This window comes from Podarcis liolepis (genome assembly GCF_965112155.1).
Source record: "Podarcis liolepis genome assembly, chromosome: 5".
In the NCBI taxonomy this organism is placed as follows: Eukaryota; Metazoa; Chordata; class Lepidosauria; order Squamata; family Lacertidae; genus Podarcis; species Podarcis liolepis.
Window position 1 is genome coordinate 25,861,549 of NC_139556.1, and position 17,745 is coordinate 25,879,293.

At 42.8% G+C, this 17,745-nt stretch overlaps 1 protein-coding gene across 2 annotated transcripts in view; it reads left to right on the forward strand.

Annotated features, from left to right (window-relative positions):
- The window catches only part of CDHR1 (cadherin related family member 1), a 55,778-nt gene that overhangs the window by 18,986 nt on the left and 19,047 nt on the right, over positions 1-17,745 (forward strand). For both annotated transcript variants that reach the window (XM_083502487.1, XM_083502488.1), the window contains exons 9-13: positions 1,169-1,247; positions 8,943-9,043; positions 9,836-10,039; positions 12,992-13,144; positions 16,308-16,472. In XM_083502487.1, coding sequence (XP_083358613.1) covers positions 1,169-1,247; positions 8,943-9,043; positions 9,836-10,039; positions 12,992-13,144; positions 16,308-16,472 — 702 coding nt within the window. The remainder of the gene's footprint in view (positions 1-1,168; positions 1,248-8,942; positions 9,044-9,835; positions 10,040-12,991; positions 13,145-16,307; positions 16,473-17,745) is intronic.

The following is a 17,745-nucleotide window of genomic DNA, read 5'->3' on the forward strand; positions in this document are numbered from 1 at the left end:
AAGGTTTGGTTAATCCTGGTTTAGCTTGTGCAAGTGGATATAAAATTCTCCAGAGCTGAAGCGAGCTCATAGTTTAGCTCTGTGGTGCTGCAACTTGCTGTTCAAACCATGTTTACGGAGGCTTCCGCCTCCACAATCTCCAGTGATTTCTGTAGACACTGGTACCATATTTCACTGCCCATATTGTTGTAGCCTGCCCAGTTAGAGGGCAGGAGAAAATGATTTTGAGGAATATTGGAGGTGTTTTTCATGCACTTCATAATCTTTGGCAATAAGAGGTGCTATAAAGCTGTGAAACATAATAATTTACCTTGTGCTGCTATTAACCAATGATCTGGAAATGCCTATAATTATTAAATACGCCGAGTTGTGTGTTTTTTTATGGAGCTCACAGAGGAAATCAGGGATAATTAAGCATTAATCACCTCCACTGTGAGCCCCATAACCAAAAATATTATCATATTATAATGATGGAAAAACTCACCTCTTTCCCTGCTTAGTATGTCAGAAACTCCATATATTATAATGCTCTTTCCAGGTTTACTATTATTTACACATGCAGGTGTTGCCCATTAAACTTGCAAAGGGAGTGGATTTTCAGGTCGAACGTTCTTTTCTCTTTTTTTAGCATATTGCTTTCTTAGCTATTGAAGAGGATTTCTTCCTAAAGCGCTTTTCAAAGCTCTGCAATTCGCCCCCTCCCCCCCCAAAAAAAGCTTTCCAAATAATTGCAGAAGGGTGTGTCTCGCTCATTAGAGTCCAAGGCAACTCTGAGGTGTGGTCAACCCCTCCTATCACTGAGCAAAAAGTTGCTGGTCCTTACTTCTTCCACCAGAGATATCGAAGCTCCTTGATTTGTTTCCTGCTGCTTGAACTTGGTCTTGCCGTGTTCTCTGTTAAAATACGCCATAAAAAAAATAGAAAAGTTATTCTCTGAGCAGAACTACAAATACAGAACAGGACCTTCCTCTCTCTTTAATCATTCACCATATCATGCCGGTGAGCTTGTGTTTGGCAATGTTGTTTGCAAGTAGAGTGCTCAGTTTATATTGTGTTGCCTGTCTACATGGGAGAGAGCTGATGCATTAGGTTGGCTTGGAGTTATATTTTACAGCAGTTTTACCTCCCTGTGCTCCCTGTTTTCTTTCCCTCCTCTCTCTCTCTCCAGGGTTCTGAGGTAATAACAGTCGTTGCTATTGATGGGGACCGAGGGAAGCCTAATGACATTCATTACCGTCTTTTGAATGGTAAGTTTACTGGGTTGGTTTGAAATCCTAAAGGAATACCTAAAGCCATCAAACTCACTGTTTAGTTTCATATATGCAAGGAAGTTTATCAGATATAAAAGAACAGGTATACTTAACATTGCTTTGGTTTGCTGTGAAGCTTGCTTGCTTGCTTGCTTATTTATTTATTTATTTATTTATTTATTTATTTATTTATTTATTTATTTATTTATTTATTTATTTATTTATTATACTGCCCAATACCCGGAGGTCTCAGGGCGGTTCACAGAACAAAATCAAAATATAAAACCACAAAATATATAATCAAAATAGATATTCGCTCTCACTGTGTCTAAGAAGGCACAGGGAGGTTCTAGGAGAGTCAAAAGCTTCTCCCAACATGTAGTCCCTTCAGACTACAACTCCCTTCAGCCCCATGGTCAGGGTTAATAGGAGTTGTACACATCGGGAATGGGCATATTGGCCTCTATGGGACTCTGCAAATGAAACATTTAAAATGTGTTGTAAAGTGCAATATACAAATGCAACTCTAGATGGCAACGGTGAGCTATGCCAAATCCGATGTATTTTTCAAAACTTTTTTTTTGGGGGGGTAAGCATTTTCACAGCGGGTTGTTTTTTTTTAATGTGTGTGTAGATTCCACCCATGTCTGCCTGTGTGTTGGCAGGCCTGTTTCTCATCTTTCAATGAACTGCATTTGGTAATGAGGATTGTGATGATGAGTGAACCAATTTTAAGCCACTGGGCAGGATTGCCGGTTGGCCGAGACTGTTGCAGGGGTGATGCTTGAGAGCCGAGGGCCAGTTTGTGACAGATCATGGGGAGTACAATTGCATGAGATAAGATCTGGGTCTAGCAGTTCTTGGTGGAGACAGAAAGCAGTACAATGCCAGGCAAGGGAAAAACATGAAGTCACAGTGGAGCACAGTCCCAAATGACAAAGGTTTTCAGTCCAGATGAACTAGCCTGCTTCCTTAACTCTGGCCCCTCCACACTGAGACTATGTTTCTACTTTTACCCTTGACAGCCAAGATAGATTAAATCCATATGACTGTCTTGATTTTTGTTTTTAACTTAAAACTCTGTTAATTCAATCAGGGCAGTTTTGTTGGGAGGAGTTAGTCTATTATTTGAAGCTGCTATTAGTGGTGGGATTGCGGGGGGGGGGGGGGAGAGCCAAGTAGAGCATGGCATTATCTGCAGAATATTTACCCTCAAACTAAGGATTATTTCACACATAACTTCTATCTTCATATTGGGAAAAGGACGAATTTGTAATGTCAAGTACCTGGTGTGTGAAGGAGGATATTGAGAGTGCCTTTTTTACCTGGAATCCTCCTAACTGGACCTTGGGGAGACAGCACAACCTGGCTAGCTCAGACTACAAGTGATGGCAGCAGACTCTTGTTAGTTTAAGTACCTGCCGGCCCCAATCATGTTAATAATAATAATCATGTTAATAATAATAATAATAATAATAATAATAATAATAATAATAATAATAATTTATTTATTTATACCCCACCCATCTGGCTGAGTTTCCCCAGCCACTCTGGGCGGCTCCCAATCGAGTGTTAAAAACAATACAGCATTAAATATTAAAAACATCCCCAAACGGGGCTGCCTTCAGATGTCTTTTAAAAATAAGATAGCTGTTTATTTCCTTGACATCTGATGGGTGTTCCACAGGGCAGGCGCCACTACCAAGAAGGCCCTCTGTCTGGTTCCCTGTAACCTCACTTCTCGCAGGGAGGCAACAACCAGAATGCCCTCGGCACTGGATCTCAGTGTCCAGGCTGAACAATGGGAGTGGAGATGCTCCTTCACGTATACAGGACTGGGGCCATATAAAAAAGGCCATATAAAAGTGGAAGTTGTGGAGAGAAAGGGGGAATACAAGTGAGAAGAGCAGCAGGGGTGGAGGAAGGGGGTGCGGTGGGGGCAGACCGCCCCAGGTGTTTTCACTGAGGGGGGTGACATTTGGCACCCCGCCCGCCCGCGACTCCCAAGCCTACCCCGAGCTGTTGGGGGAAGGGGGAGCTGCGCTGCTTTGCCAGTGGCATTCCCCCCTTTCCCCTGCATTTTGACAGTCTGGGGGAGGCTTGGGAGTCCCGTGCAGAAGGCGCACTGAATGTCCGCCATCGGCTACTCACTCCACCCCCAGCACGTGTGCCGCTGCATGCACCCGAGTGGCTATCCCGTGCCTGGGGGGGGGGCCCTCCGTGCCCCGCCCCCCTCGGAAGCGCACCCGCTCTGGGTAGTGCAGGCATATGCTCTGCTGCTGAAGAGCAGAACCTTCCTTCCTCACTTCTGCAGTTTATCTCCTCACAGATTGTCTCCCAGGTATTGTTTTCCCCTCCCTGAAAGTCCTGCTTTCACTTTTGGGGTCCAAACTGTGCGGGCCAGGGGAAGAGAGGTATAGAACTTGAATGGGAGAGTGCAGCTCCCTTCATCTACATCCCATTTTGCTCTTCAACCTCCCTCCCTCCCTCCCCCCCCTCTTTCTTTCTCTCTCTGAATTTATACATGATTGGGGCACACCCAGTTTCAAAGAATAGGTTTTCTGCCATTTGACTTTCAGTCACTTTATAAGAATGACGTACGGACACGCCTCAATCCGTTCCGACATTAATTTGCATTTTTATCTGGTCTTTTCCATTCCTCTGCAATCGGTTTATTTTGCACGTCTTAGGTTGCACTTCATTATCTTCCAATGTGAAAATACAGGGTGAGTCTTTTAAAAGAGGCCCCATGGAACATGTGTACTCTGTATCCATGGGACCTCTTTTAAAGGACTTACCCTGTATATGCATTTAAATTGCTGTGGTTGTTTTTGCATAGCACAAAACAGACACGCATATCATGGTGAGTTATTTAAACTACCAATTACTTTCCTTACATGTTGTAACAACAGATGCAGGTTTTCTGCATACTTGTTCTTCCTCAAGCTTTTTGTACCATCTCAGTCCCATGTTATGTTTCATACCTGTTACCCAGTGGAATTGTAGGAAGGTCTGTTATTCTTATTAAAGAATAAATAGTGCTAAACCATTGAAAATAACTTTATATTCTATATGCTGGCAAATCCTCCAGAAAACACATGATGGACCATGCTCTGAATTATCTATTTCCACATAGCAATTAGGCAGTGAATAGCATGATATATGAGCACTTGAAACTGCTATTGACTTCATTTCCATTGTAGTCAAGCTTTCCTTTTCTGCCCTATGAATCTTGATAATGGCCCTCCACATAAGTCAATCCATGTTCAGTGCGAAGTCTAATGCCTTCTAATGAAGTCACAGTTATTGCAGATATTAGCAAAATGAGACATTATTGGACAGTTTTCAAAATGAGCATCAGTGTTAAATTAGAGAAGGAAACAGAGAAGAGTATCGATTATGTTTTCTTTAACTGGATTTCCTACACTCCTAGTTTCAAACTAGGCTTGGCTAAGCCCCAGAAGGTGTTTCATCCCCCGTATGAAAATTCTCTTGAACACATGCTGCACTCCTGTTGTACTGAACATGTTGAACGTGCATGCACCAGTCAGGGTCGCATGCATGCAGCAATGGTCAGAAAACCAGAGGATAGCACTGATAATTTTTTTGTCAGGTCTGAAGCGTAGAGGAACAGGGAACAGGGGCACTCAATCTCCCTATGGCAGTGTCCCCAGATGTTGCACTGCTTGAAAGTAGACCTGAGTCAGTGAGATTTAAGGCCTGGGGTGAGATTTCTGAGGGACGGGAGCTCATGATCTGCTGTGGGTTCCCTAGTTTATCTGTGCTAGGACACAGGTGGTGCTGTGGTCTAAATAGCCTCTTGGGCTTGCTGATGAGAAGGTTGGCGGTTCGAATCCGCATGCCGGGGTGAGCTCCTGTTGCTCTGTCCCAGCTCCTGCCAACTTAGCAGTTCGAAAGCACGCCAGTGCAAGTAGATAAATAGGTACTGCTGCAGTGGGAAGGTAAACAGGGTTTCTGTGTGCTCTGGTTTCTGTCACACCAGAAGTGGTTTAGTCATGCTGGCCACATGACCCGGAAAGCTGTCTGTGGACAAACACCGGCTCCCTCAGCCTGAAAGTGAGATGAGCGCCACAACCCCATAGTCGCCTTTGATTGAACATAACCGTCCAGGGGTCCTTTGCCTTACCTTTTACCTTTATCTGTGCTATGAATAGGAGAGCAAACTGTATGGATGTCATTTTGGAGAATGCACTCAGAGATCGCTGCCAGCCACCTTCAGTGATGCTCTGGTGAAGGGATTGAGCTTGAATTGAAGGTAGATGTTTGCTTTTAGACTGCCTGGCCTTCACAACTCTATCTCTCCCAACAGTGTAGTAGCCATCACAACCTTACGGTATCCTGTTAGTCAGTTGCTAGGATCAGAGGGTCAGAAAAGATTCGAGCTGAGCTGAGGTTGCTGTCAGTGCCCAGGCATGCACAAAGGCATGCATTGTGCCAGCACATGCATGCACATTGACAGAAATGTATGCTCAACTGCAACAATTTCTGGCTGCACATGGTCCTGGGATAGCTCAGTCACTAGAGCATGAGACTCTTAATCTCAGGGTCATGGGTTTGAGCCCCATGTTGGGCAAAGGATTCCTGCATTACAGGGGGTTGGACTAGATGACCCTCGGAGTCCCTTTCAACTCTACCATCCTATGATTCCATACAGTGCTATTTTTCTAGAAAAAGAAGTGCCAGAACTCACCACGAACTCTACCCTTGTTCTATTTTCATGGCAATGGTTCCCACCAGAGAGGTGCCGGAACTAAGTTCTGGCAAGTTCCAGCTGAAAACAAATCCCTGATTCTATGATTCTAGCAGTTGGCCAAGTGTATAATATTTTGATTGGACCAGTAAACTTAGGAGTAGCTTGGAATCCTACCTGGCTGCTGAACTTTGTCAGAAATCTCATGTTTGCCGTTCCTGTGTGTGGAAGCTTAACTCTGTGTGCCTATGTCACTAGCTAGATTGGACCAATTATGGTATGAGAGGTAAAAATTGTAGTTGTTTAGAGAGATGATTGGAAGAGAGACGTTTTTTATCCTACCCATACTTCCATGTATGGCAGAAATGGGGTTCTGTGTAATTGAGGACTAGACTCAATATTTTCTCTAGCTCCTTCCTTTTTCTACTTGGCTGTGAAGACAAAAGATGGTCACTCTTTTTCTAGGTCTGCAAAATATTCTGATTTATGTATGTATACATCACCAATATTTATTTGCCCCATTTTGGCCATATACAACTCAACAAGCCAAATGCAAGCAATCCACATTGGTCTGGTCTGGTTCTAGACTGGGTGAATCATGAGCAGCCCAGTTCTAGAAGACTAACTAGATCTAAAAATCAAGATTTTAACACTTACAGCTGCCTCAAGTAGTCATCAGGAAAAAACCCAAGCCTCTTGCATGACTCATATCTTTTCATATTTTTTAGCTTACTTGGAAGTGGAATGTTTAACACCTAAGATACAAGGATTTGGGTTTGCCGCTTCTGTTGCTGTTGTTGTTGTTGAGCACTGAATGCCCGAGATACAAGGAACTGAGTTTGTGGTTGAGGCTGTTGTGTGTTTTTCAGAAACATGTGCAGGAAAAGGAATCTGTGAAAGTTAAACTTCTCACCTACGAGCTTTGTGAGAGGTGTTTGCACTGTTGGATGATATAATTATGCCCCAGCAAAAGAAAAGTGCTCTTTTTCAGCTTTTGCTTACGTTTTGCACACCCGAGCATTACGGCATTCAAAGATGGATACTGAGCATTTAAAGGGAAAAATCTCTCGCACAGAGAGAGCGCACCTTCTTCCAGATCCTGTATGGAGCACATATGCTTATTCCTCACTAGTTCCACTCCCTTGTGACATGATCCATTTCCACGCTGGTGGAGCCAACCACACATGGAGGGATTGGCGCAGGAATGCATGCAAGTAACTTGTACTAAAAAGGGAGGGTAACGTGGAACTGCCTGTGGGAATCTTGCACAGGCCTCTCATTCCCAGCAATGGCGTGTCATGCTCCAAAGTGGGTTCATGAAGGACACAGAAAAGTACCAGGTTCTACTGAGCCCTATGCTAACCCCTCTGTGCATGGATGGCTCCACCAGCAAAAGGATGGATAATTCTTCTTTCTTCTTCTTTGGCGATCACTCATAGCTGAGTAAGATTGTCTTCCATGAACACTGTCTTAAAAGTGAGTCAGTAAGTGACTGTGGAAGCCAATTCTGGATCCACACATCCTTCCACAGTGGGGACATAGGTTTCTGGGTGGGAGTTGATCATGGTGAGGATTTGCCAAACGTGCCTTCCTCTTAGCACATTTCTCCCTTTCGTCCTGAGCTTGAGCGTCTTCAAAGTCCATGACACCTTTGGTAAAGGCTGTTCTCCAATTGGAGTGCTCATAGGCCAGTGTTTCCCAATTGTCGGTGCTTAGATTTGTCTTGAGAGAGTCTTAAAACCTCTTTTTTGACCACCACCCTTACGCTTTCCATTTTTAAGTTTAGAATAGAATAGTCGCTTTGGAAGACGATAATTCAGCATTCGAACAACATGATCAGTCCAAGAAAGTTGATGTTTGAAGAATCATTGCTTCAACACTGGTGGTCTTTGCTTCTTCCAATACACTGGCATTAGTTTGCCTTTCTTCCCAAATGATGTGTTGATTTTTTTGTAACTACTTGCTATTTTGTATTTCTGTGCTGTCACTTCAAACAGCAAAACCATTTGACTCACCGATCAACCCTTTTTAGTAAACAAACTTGTTAAATTTGTTTATATTGGCATTTGTTGGTGGTTGGTAATTCCCCCAGTAAGCAAGACAAGTTTGTTATTTTAAAAGTAATGGTGTCCATTACAATAGCCTCTGTGGTATACAATCAACTCCAGATAAGATCCCCAAAGCGATATTTCCATGAACACGCATGTAATCAGTAAGATACAGGTTCACATGTACCTGTGTATTTGCACAAGTAGGGTGTAATCTACACACATATAACAAAATGCTGTGAAAATGCTTTTAAAAAGTTTTGAAAAATACATTCAATTTGGCATAGCTTACTGTCACCATCTAGAGGGACGCGGGTGGCACTGTGAGTTAAACCACAGAGCCTAGGATCAGAAGGTCGGCGGTTCAAATCCCTGTGACGGGGTGAGCTCCCGTTGCTCGGTCCCTGCTCCTGCCAACCTACCAGTTCGAAAGCACCTCAAAGTGCAAGTAGATAAATAGGTACCACTCCAGCGGGAAGGTAAATGGCTTTTCCGTGTGCTGCTCTGGTTCGCCAGAAACAGCTTAGTAATGCTGGTCACATATCCCAGAAGCTGTACGCCGGCTCCCTCGGCAAATAAAGCGAGATGAGCACCACAACCCCAGAGTCGGTCACGACTGGACCTAATGGTCAGGGGTCCCTTTACCTTTACCTTTACTGTTGCCATCTAGTGTCACATTTGTATATTGCACTTTCCAACACATTTAAAACATTTCATTTGCAGCTGTGTAGATGAGTCCTAGGTCTCTTAAACAGCAGGTCACGTGTTCAGCATGGTTGGGAAGCTATTTTCAATCAAAATAACTTCCCAGTACTCTGGGTATGGCCAATAGTTGCTCTGCACAACTAGTTACCTCTGACTGCAACTGGATTGAAGCAGATTCTTTTTGAGGGGGCTAGAAAATTTGATAGGTATATTTCTGTTTTGTAACAGGAAGTGAAGGCTCGTTTGAAATAAATAACGCAACTGGAGCTATTTCTGTTATTAAAAACCCAAATCAGCTGAAGAAAGAAGTATATGAACTGAAAATTCAGGTATTTGTCTTACTCTCCTGCTATAAATGTTTCCCCTTACCACTTCTGATGGATCTGCAGTGTGCTGAATTTCAGCTACTGCAAATGTAGTGCCCTCTTTACATAGGAGAATTGATGCATATTGCTGCTTTCTGCTATACCATTTTTAAAAAACAATTTTCTCCGTCAATGCCAACTCCACCCAAAGGGTCTGGTGTGTGAAAGAGAAAAGATCTGGATTCTTTAACTAGGTAACCAGACAGTTTAATAGGATTGATAGGAATGCATTATTCAAGTTATGCAAATTTGTTCACATATGTAGCATGTGTTATGGCTAAACCATAGGTTAAGCTGTCAGATTTGCACCAGAGACTCTAAGCCAAGGGACTAAGCCAAGAGTCAGGGAGGAATGCACAGAAACATACCAGAACTAGGAAGTCCTTGTTGGTCAGCAAGCCTATTGGAGTTCTTTCTGTTCAGGAGAACCAAATGGTCAGAGTAGGTCTGAACTCGAGATATATTTCATTGTCAGGAATATGCTCTAATATATAGGGCAACTGTACACAGAGCTGACAGTTCCTCATTTTAGCTAAGTATGCTTAACACCGTGCAAGGCTGGGGCTGTGGAAAGTCGAATCTCGACCTTTCAGCTCTGGTCAGCCCTGAGGCCAATGGTGAAGAGCTGGAGTAGCTGAAGTCTCAAATGCAACCAGCAAAAGATACTGATATGATCAAACTCTGGAATTGCATGTCGGATGAAGCATCGTAAGCAGGAGGGAAAGCCCATGCAAACCCATTTCTTGTTCACTACAGGCTTCCGAAATCAGCCCGGAGGGTGAGGCGACTGCTCATGCCTTTGCCACGGCAACCATACGAGTTGTGGACCTCAACAACCACCCGCCGACGTTCTACGGAGAAAACGGGCCACAGAACCGATTTGAACTCACAATGTACGAGCATCCGCCTGAGGGCGAGATTCTGAGAGGCCTCAAAATTACCGTCAATGATTCAGATCAGGCCAGTGTGGTGTTTTGTGTTTTTGTTTGTTTATCTCTCCTTTCTTGCCTCTCTCTTATACCTCCATTCTGGGCCAGCCCAAGACATTTTCGCACTTGAGGCAAACCACAAAATGCTTCCTCCCTGCCAGGGAAGATCGGGGGGGGGGGGTTATAAAGATCTACACCAGGATCTGCTGCCCCTGTGGATCCTACCACCTGAGGCAGTTGCCTCATCTTGCCTCATGGGTGGGCTGGCCTTGATTCCATAAACCTTTTGTTTTAAGTATCAAAGCACTGAAAACTAGGTGGTGACAGCCAACAATCCACTGTCTTCTTGTCCTGCTTGATTTCCAGGGGCATATGACATTTGTGTCCTTGAAACAAAATGCTGTTAGTCGATGAATATTTTGTTTGATTCAGCAAGCCTTGTCCTCTTAGTTTGACTGGGTCGTGCCCTTTCTTTATTGCATTATTGCTGATTTATTTCATCAGCCGATGGAGATAATATTCTGTGCTTCCCCACTTAGTTTTTATTTTAAAAAATAGTAATTCTGGTCCTGGTCTTTCTGGAGCATTGTGAAAGCTACTCTACTAGAGCCTTATTTTGAAAAATAAGCACTCTATCCCATATGCAGTGAGCACAGTATTCTTTAACCAGAGGAATGGGATTCCTTTAGGTTCAGTACAGTTTATTTTATGTGGAAACTATGGCAAAGGTTGCTAAGGAAACCTCTGTAATAGCTTCCACCTGAGCTAACTGGAGAGGAAAAGTTGAGGCCCGAAAGTTTAATACACATGAAAGGACTGCAATTATTGAAAAGAAAATCTAGTCCATCAACATGTAGCATATACTCAGTGTTGTGCTAACATGGTTGCATTCTGCTCTATATAAAAGTCAGCAGGTTCCCTGCCAGCTTGCTGCAAAGGGATAAGTAACTACTTCTGGGGCAGCCAGCCTCGTAATTGCTACTTCGGCAGTTGCAGAACGCAGCAAAATTTAAATTAACCGCTTACTAATATTACGGAGCAAGCAGAGACCCGCCAAAAGTTGTCACGGCCAGTATATTTTGCACAGATCTTTTGTTTGCTACGTTCTACTCCCCTTCCTATCACAAGGAAACCATGCAATTTTCTGTTGAGCTTCAAGATTGCTTTTTAATTTATATTTATATTTCCAGTCCCTACCCAAAATTGATCTCTGGTTCCACTTGCACCTGTTTGTTCCTCACTGGAGCAGTCTTTGGATGTTCAAGGGGAAAGTTTAGCAGCACTCAGTGGCCCCAACCAGTGTGCATTGTCTACTACACATGAGGGCATCAGGCTAGCCAATAGGATGCAAGGCAGACCATATAGTAGTAGCATTATTATTATTATTATTATTATTATTATTATTATTATTATTATTATTATTTATACCTCGCCAGTCTGGCTGAGTTTTCCCAGCCACTCTGGGTGGCTCTCAACAGAATTAAAAGCACAATAAATATCAAATATTAAAAACTTCCCTAAACAGGGCTGCCTTCAGATGTCTTCTAAAAGTCAGATAGTTGTTCATTTCCTTGACATCTGATGGAAGGGTGTTCACAGGGTAGGCACCACTACCAAGAAGGCCCTCTGCTTGGTTCCCTGTAGCTTCAATTCTCATAGTGAGGGAACCACCAGAAGGCCCTCAGAGCTGGGCCTCAGTGTCTGGGCTGAACAATGGAGGTGGAGACGCTCCCTCAGCTTTACTGGGCCTAGGCCGTTTATGGCTTTAAAGGTCAGCATCAACACTTTGAATTGTGCTTGGAAACGTACTAGGAGCCAATGTAGGTCTTTAAGGACTGGTGTGATATGGTCTCAGTGGCCACTCCCAGTCAATAGTCTAGCTGCCACATTCTGGATTACTTGTAGTTTCCAGGTCACCTTCAAAGGTAGCCCCATGTAGTAGTGCAAGCAGGAGATAACTAGAGCATGCACCACTCTGGCAAGACAGTCTGCGGGCAGGTAGGGTCTCAGCCTGAGTACCAGATGGAGCTGGTAGACAGCTGCCCTGGACACAGAATCGACCTGCACCTCCATGGACAGCTGTGAGTCCAAAATGATTCCCAGGCTGCGCACCTGGTCCTTCAGGGGCACAGATACCCCATTCAGGACCAGGGAGTCCCCCACACCTGCCTGCCACCTGTCTCTCAGAAAGGTGTAGTGACTTATTTCCAGAGCAGCAACCATATTAATCTGGAATAATAATAATAAAAAGACCTGTGCCACCAAGCTAAGGCCACTCCCAGTACTTTCTTAGCAGAAGGAGGGGTAATATTCAAGCACGCCTCTGGTCAAAGTATATGGAGGTGTACCTTGTACCTAAAATGACCCATATTTAGGTAATCGGGTCATTCTGAATGTTCAGCATCTCAGAGTCTACCTTCCAGATTATTCTCACACTTAGCCAACCTAAACTAGGTGCTCTTCCAGTGTGACTAGAGGTATAGGCAAGCTCCCAAATCTATTTTTATCAAAACCACTGACATCTTGTGAGCCAAAGCTTGGGGAGATTACTTCAGAAAGCCTCTTAGTTCTTTCTCATCCAGTAGCTGCTGAATTGAAGATACTAAGCAGTCGTTCTTGCCCTCTCCTCTTATTCTCTCCCCCACATGTGGAAAAGGAAATGCCGACTCTATTCCTTAATTTCTACATGTTGTACAGGGTTCCATGATAACAGCAGAGTTCCTGGTTGTGAATGCAGGACCTCCTCATGTTCGCTTATGCAAGCATATTTTACATTTACTGTGCAGAGATGGATAGCTGGCCATTTATGTCAAGGATAGAACTACCAATAATGATCCCACTACTCCCACATTTATTGCAGGAAGACTAGGGTTTTTTTACTCCTACACACACACATGTGTCTCTTCTGTAAGGAAATCAACAGTACTGGGTTATATGCTATGATACATTTGTCATTTATTTTTTAATGGCTCTTTCTTCACAGGGGGCGAATGCGAAATTCAACCTCCGGCTTGTCGGGCCGGGCGGCATTTTCCGCGTTGTCCCTCAGACTGTGCTGAATGAAGCGCAGGTCACAATCATCGTAGAAAACTCTGCTGCCATAGACTACGAAAAGTTCCAGGTCTTCACCTTCAAGGTATTGTAACTTCTGCCTTCGTGCTAACTTCATTCCCGCATTGCCATTCCAATCGTTCATCATGAGCTGGAGCACAATCTTCTGAAGTGAGGAGTCTCTTGCCCTGGCTGACTCTCCCTCTGTGTTTTAGAACTCCATTCTAAAATGTGCAGGAAGCCTCTGTGGGTTTACAGCAGGCTTCCCCCTTCAGAAAATTGCCCTCCAATTCCTGAAGGGGGATTGGAATGGTGACCAGGGGGTGCGTGGGGGAATCCTGCATCCAAAATTCTACACAAAGGGTTAAAGCTGCAGCATAGAATCTTGAGATGTCATATATACAGTGCTTTTTTTCCTGGGAGGACACAGGGCTACGCATACCCCTAAACATTCTGTGAATCTTTGTCCTTTTGTCCATTTACTGTATTTATTTTCCCCGAACTACAAAATGGTGATTTTCTTGAGTCAAAATGAGAGTACCCCTAAACATATTTTTAAAGAAAAAAACACTGCATATCATATATATACACTGAAAAACAATAAACCGGGTGGTGATGCAACGGCTACTTCAACAGACGCAAGATAACATCACCAAGGCAACTATCTGTAAACAAACAATAAACGCCCCCAAAATAGTTTTTCATGCGGCTAAAATTATAGAAGCCCTTCCGAAGTGTGTCCCTTGGCTCATTTGCAAGAGCCACCTCAACCTACACGATTTGCAAGTATCTTGCTGTCTTATTTATGACTTGTTTGACCTCTCTGTTTGCGGCATACAGTGTTCTGGCTTGTGTGGGTAAATCTCGGAGGGGGAGAGAGAGGTGATGTGTGGATATTTCTGCCTCATGGGAGAGGGCTGGATTTGATGACTGTGTGCTCCTTTTGAGCCCTGTCAAGGCCCTTGGGTGTTTATTTCATGGGGTGTTTCATCCAAGAGGTGCACATGGAACACAACCTATAATTATTCCTGTTACAACTAGAAAATTCTCAGAAGGTTATAAAGCACTGCCCAAGTATGCATGGTAAGGAAATTACAAAGCGTGGCCTCATGAATACTAATAGAATTCAGCATGATTAAGAGCACTGCTGTAAACACCAAAGGAAGTAATTAAAAGAGAAAAGTGTGTGTTTCTTTTTACTTGATAAATTGTACACTTTGTCTCTGAAAAATTGTTGTTGTTGTTATTTGCAAGTGATTGAAGATAAACAGCAAAGGGCTTTTATACAACATTTTAAAGCCCTTTTGTAAATTCCAAATGCATTGGCAACAAAGAAAGGCAGAGATGCATTCACCATGGGTGCCAGTAGAGAGTTCTCCACTGACATTATTATTATTATTATTATTATTATTATTATTATTATTATTTACTGCCATTCATCCGAGGAACACAATGCAATTTATGATATAAAAACACAAAAATGCACAACATACTCACAAGCAAAAGCAATAACACCCCAACCCCACCACACACAGTTTGCCATAAATTGTTTAATTGGTCACAGGCCTGGGAGAAGAGGAATGTTTTTGCCTGGCACCTAAAGACATGTAACTTGATTGGAGACCAGATTTCCACATGAAATTGTACATTCCAAATGTTTTGTGGTGTCAGTGTTGCCTCCAATGGTTCGTTATCTGACATATCTAAGATAGCAGACCTGCTATTTTCATCCAAGAGCAATGGAATATACAAAGCTAATTTTAGATAACCTTTGTTTTATGCCGGTCCCCGATATTTGATTATTCTTAGCGGAGGGAATGATTAACAGTCTTTAATAGGCATATCATCATCTATTTGCAGCAGCTTTCGATTCAAGCTGAAAGCAATATTTCAGAGACAGATTTGGATTGGGTCCTTGGGCGTTTGAATTTTTTTTTTTGGAGGGGAGGAATAGTCACCTCTGTCTTCTGCCCCTGCATGTTCTCCGGGGGGGGGGCAGCTTGATGCCCACTTTGATTCATTACCATCTTGCTATTACTCCAGATGACCTCCTTGGCTCTTGACTCCGCCAATCTTTATACTGTATTCAACGCATGGTCTTCAGAAGACATGTGAACATCCCTGTGGAAGTGGCCTATTAAGATTTCCAGAGACATAAGGCAGACCATTGCTCCATCTTGCTCCATGTTCTCAATGCTGCTCCATGTTCTCTTTGAGGAATTGCTGGACGCAGAATAAAAAAAGTTGGCTTTAAGTTAGTCACAAGAATAATACTCAGGCTACAGAGAACCAGGCAGAGGGCTTTCTCGGTAGTGGCACCTGCCCTGTAGAACTCCCTCCCATCAGATGTCAAGGAAATAAACAACTGCCTGACTTTTAGGAAGCATCTGAAGGCAGTCCTGTTTAGGGGAGTTTTTTATGTTTGATGTTTTATCGTGTTTTTAATATTCTGTTGGGAGCCACCCAGAGTGGCTGGGGAGGCCCGGCCAGATGGGCGGGATATAAGTAATAAATTATTATTATTATTATTATTATTATTATTATTATTATTATTATTAACTTTTCATAAGTGTTCCCACTCATATTCCCCCCCCACACACACAGTTTAACGTCTTCATGCCTTAGCCAAATAACCTGTTCTGGTGTATTGATGTTCAAGATTGATTTGTTTTCATTTTATTCTGCTTTATTGGTTTCATTTTATTCTGGGTTGCTAGTTGCCATGTAGTTTTCTTGAGCATCGCCATCAAGGTCTCAACAAAGAAGGAATGCAAGAGCTCTTCTTATGTTCTTTTGTTCTGCTTCCTTATTTGGTGGCGATGCTAATGTTCCATCGCCATTGGCTGAATCTCTTTGATTCAGGATGTGCTGAAAACTTGAGTCCTTCCCGTGGTTAACGAAATGATATACAGGCAGCACACAGACATGGCTATGCCATAAGGGATTTATACTCAGATTTTTGCAGTCATTTGAAATTTAACTTTGTATTAATGTAACAATGACGGAATTCCAACTTTTGTGAGTTCTTTTCTTTCTTTCTTTCTTTCTTTCTTTCTTTCTTTCTTTCTTTCTTTCTTTCTTTCTTTCTGTTCCATGTGGAATATATTCTGTTGATGGGATTCTCTATCATCATTATTAGCCATAACGCAAATTAGTCAGTTCCATATAAAATAGCTGGGCTCTGTAGAAGCACAACTGTTGGATTTTGCATGACTTACTAGCTCGTAATTTCTCAATTACCTCCTTAGCTTCTTGCAATAGAAGTTAACACACCTGAGAAGTTCAGTTCAACGGCAGATATTGTGATCCGTCTCTTGGATACGAATGATAATGTCCCAAAGTTTTCATCTGATTACTACATCGCAAGGATCCCAGAGAATTCTCCTGGCGGCTCCAATGTTGTGGCTGTAACGGTAAATTTTATTCATTCCTCTACAGCCATGCTCTGTTGGACTTATAATTCTGTGTAGTTCCATGAGTCTCTCAATATCTGTAATTATTGCCCCTGGGAAGAGGTGGGGATCTATATATTCAGAAACTGACAAAAAAAAATAAAATCATAGAATCACAGAGTTGTAGAGCTGAATCTCTCATGAGTCTAAGCATAGACGCAAGCTAGGATTGCTTTTTAGAATTTGAATTTGAATTCACCATAGTCTGTTATTCTGCACAGAGCAATGCAGGCTGGAATTTGCTCTGCTGAGCAAGGGTGTGTTTCTTAAATTAAAATATAGCTTGTCAGTATCCACACAAATAAAATAATAATGCCACCACTTTAAAACTGTATTGAAACTACTTGATAGATGGTTTGTCTGTCCAAGCTAAGTCTATCCTCGAATTTTTTTTCCATGTTCTACAAATTCAGAATATATGGCTGTTTAAAGTGGGGGTGGATAAACTGGGTCCAGATGTTGCTGGACTCTGTAGAATATGCAGGGACCCAGGAGAATATTCACACTATAATTTGATATAACACCAGTCCTGAAAGACTACATTGGCTCCCAGTATGTTTCTCAGCACAATTCAAAGTGTTGGTGCTGACCTTTAAAGCCCTAAATGGTTTCGGCACAGTATACCTGAAGGAGTGTCTCCACCTCCATCGTTCTGCCCAGACACTGAGATCCAGCTCCAATGGCCTTCTGGCGGTTCCCTCACTGAGAAAAGTGAAGTTACAGGGAACCAGGAAGAGGGCCTTCTCGGTAGTGGCGCTTGCTCTCCCATCAGATGTCAAGGAAATAAACAACTATCTGACTTTTAGAAGACATCTGAAGACAGACCTGTTTAGGGAAGTTTTAAATGTTTGACCCTTTATCACTTTTATTATTAATAATAATAATATTCTGTTGGGAGCCACCCAAAGTGACTGGGGAATGCCAGCCAGATGGGCAGGGTAAAAATAATAAATGATGATGATGATAATGATGATATCTTCTGGATTAACATAATTCCCACTGATGTTCTTCCCACCAAAGTAAGCAGGACAAACTTGGTTAGGATTGCACTACAAACTATACTTCCTATGATTCTGTAGTGGAAGATATGAAAGTTAGCTGATATGAAACCACTGCGTCTGCGCCAAATAAGCCATTGGAGAGAACTGAACCTTTCTGCATAGCATGCTTTCTTCATCTCACACATTGTTTAGCTAAGAACAGCTAAGTGGAAAATAAAACATGGCTAGATGAT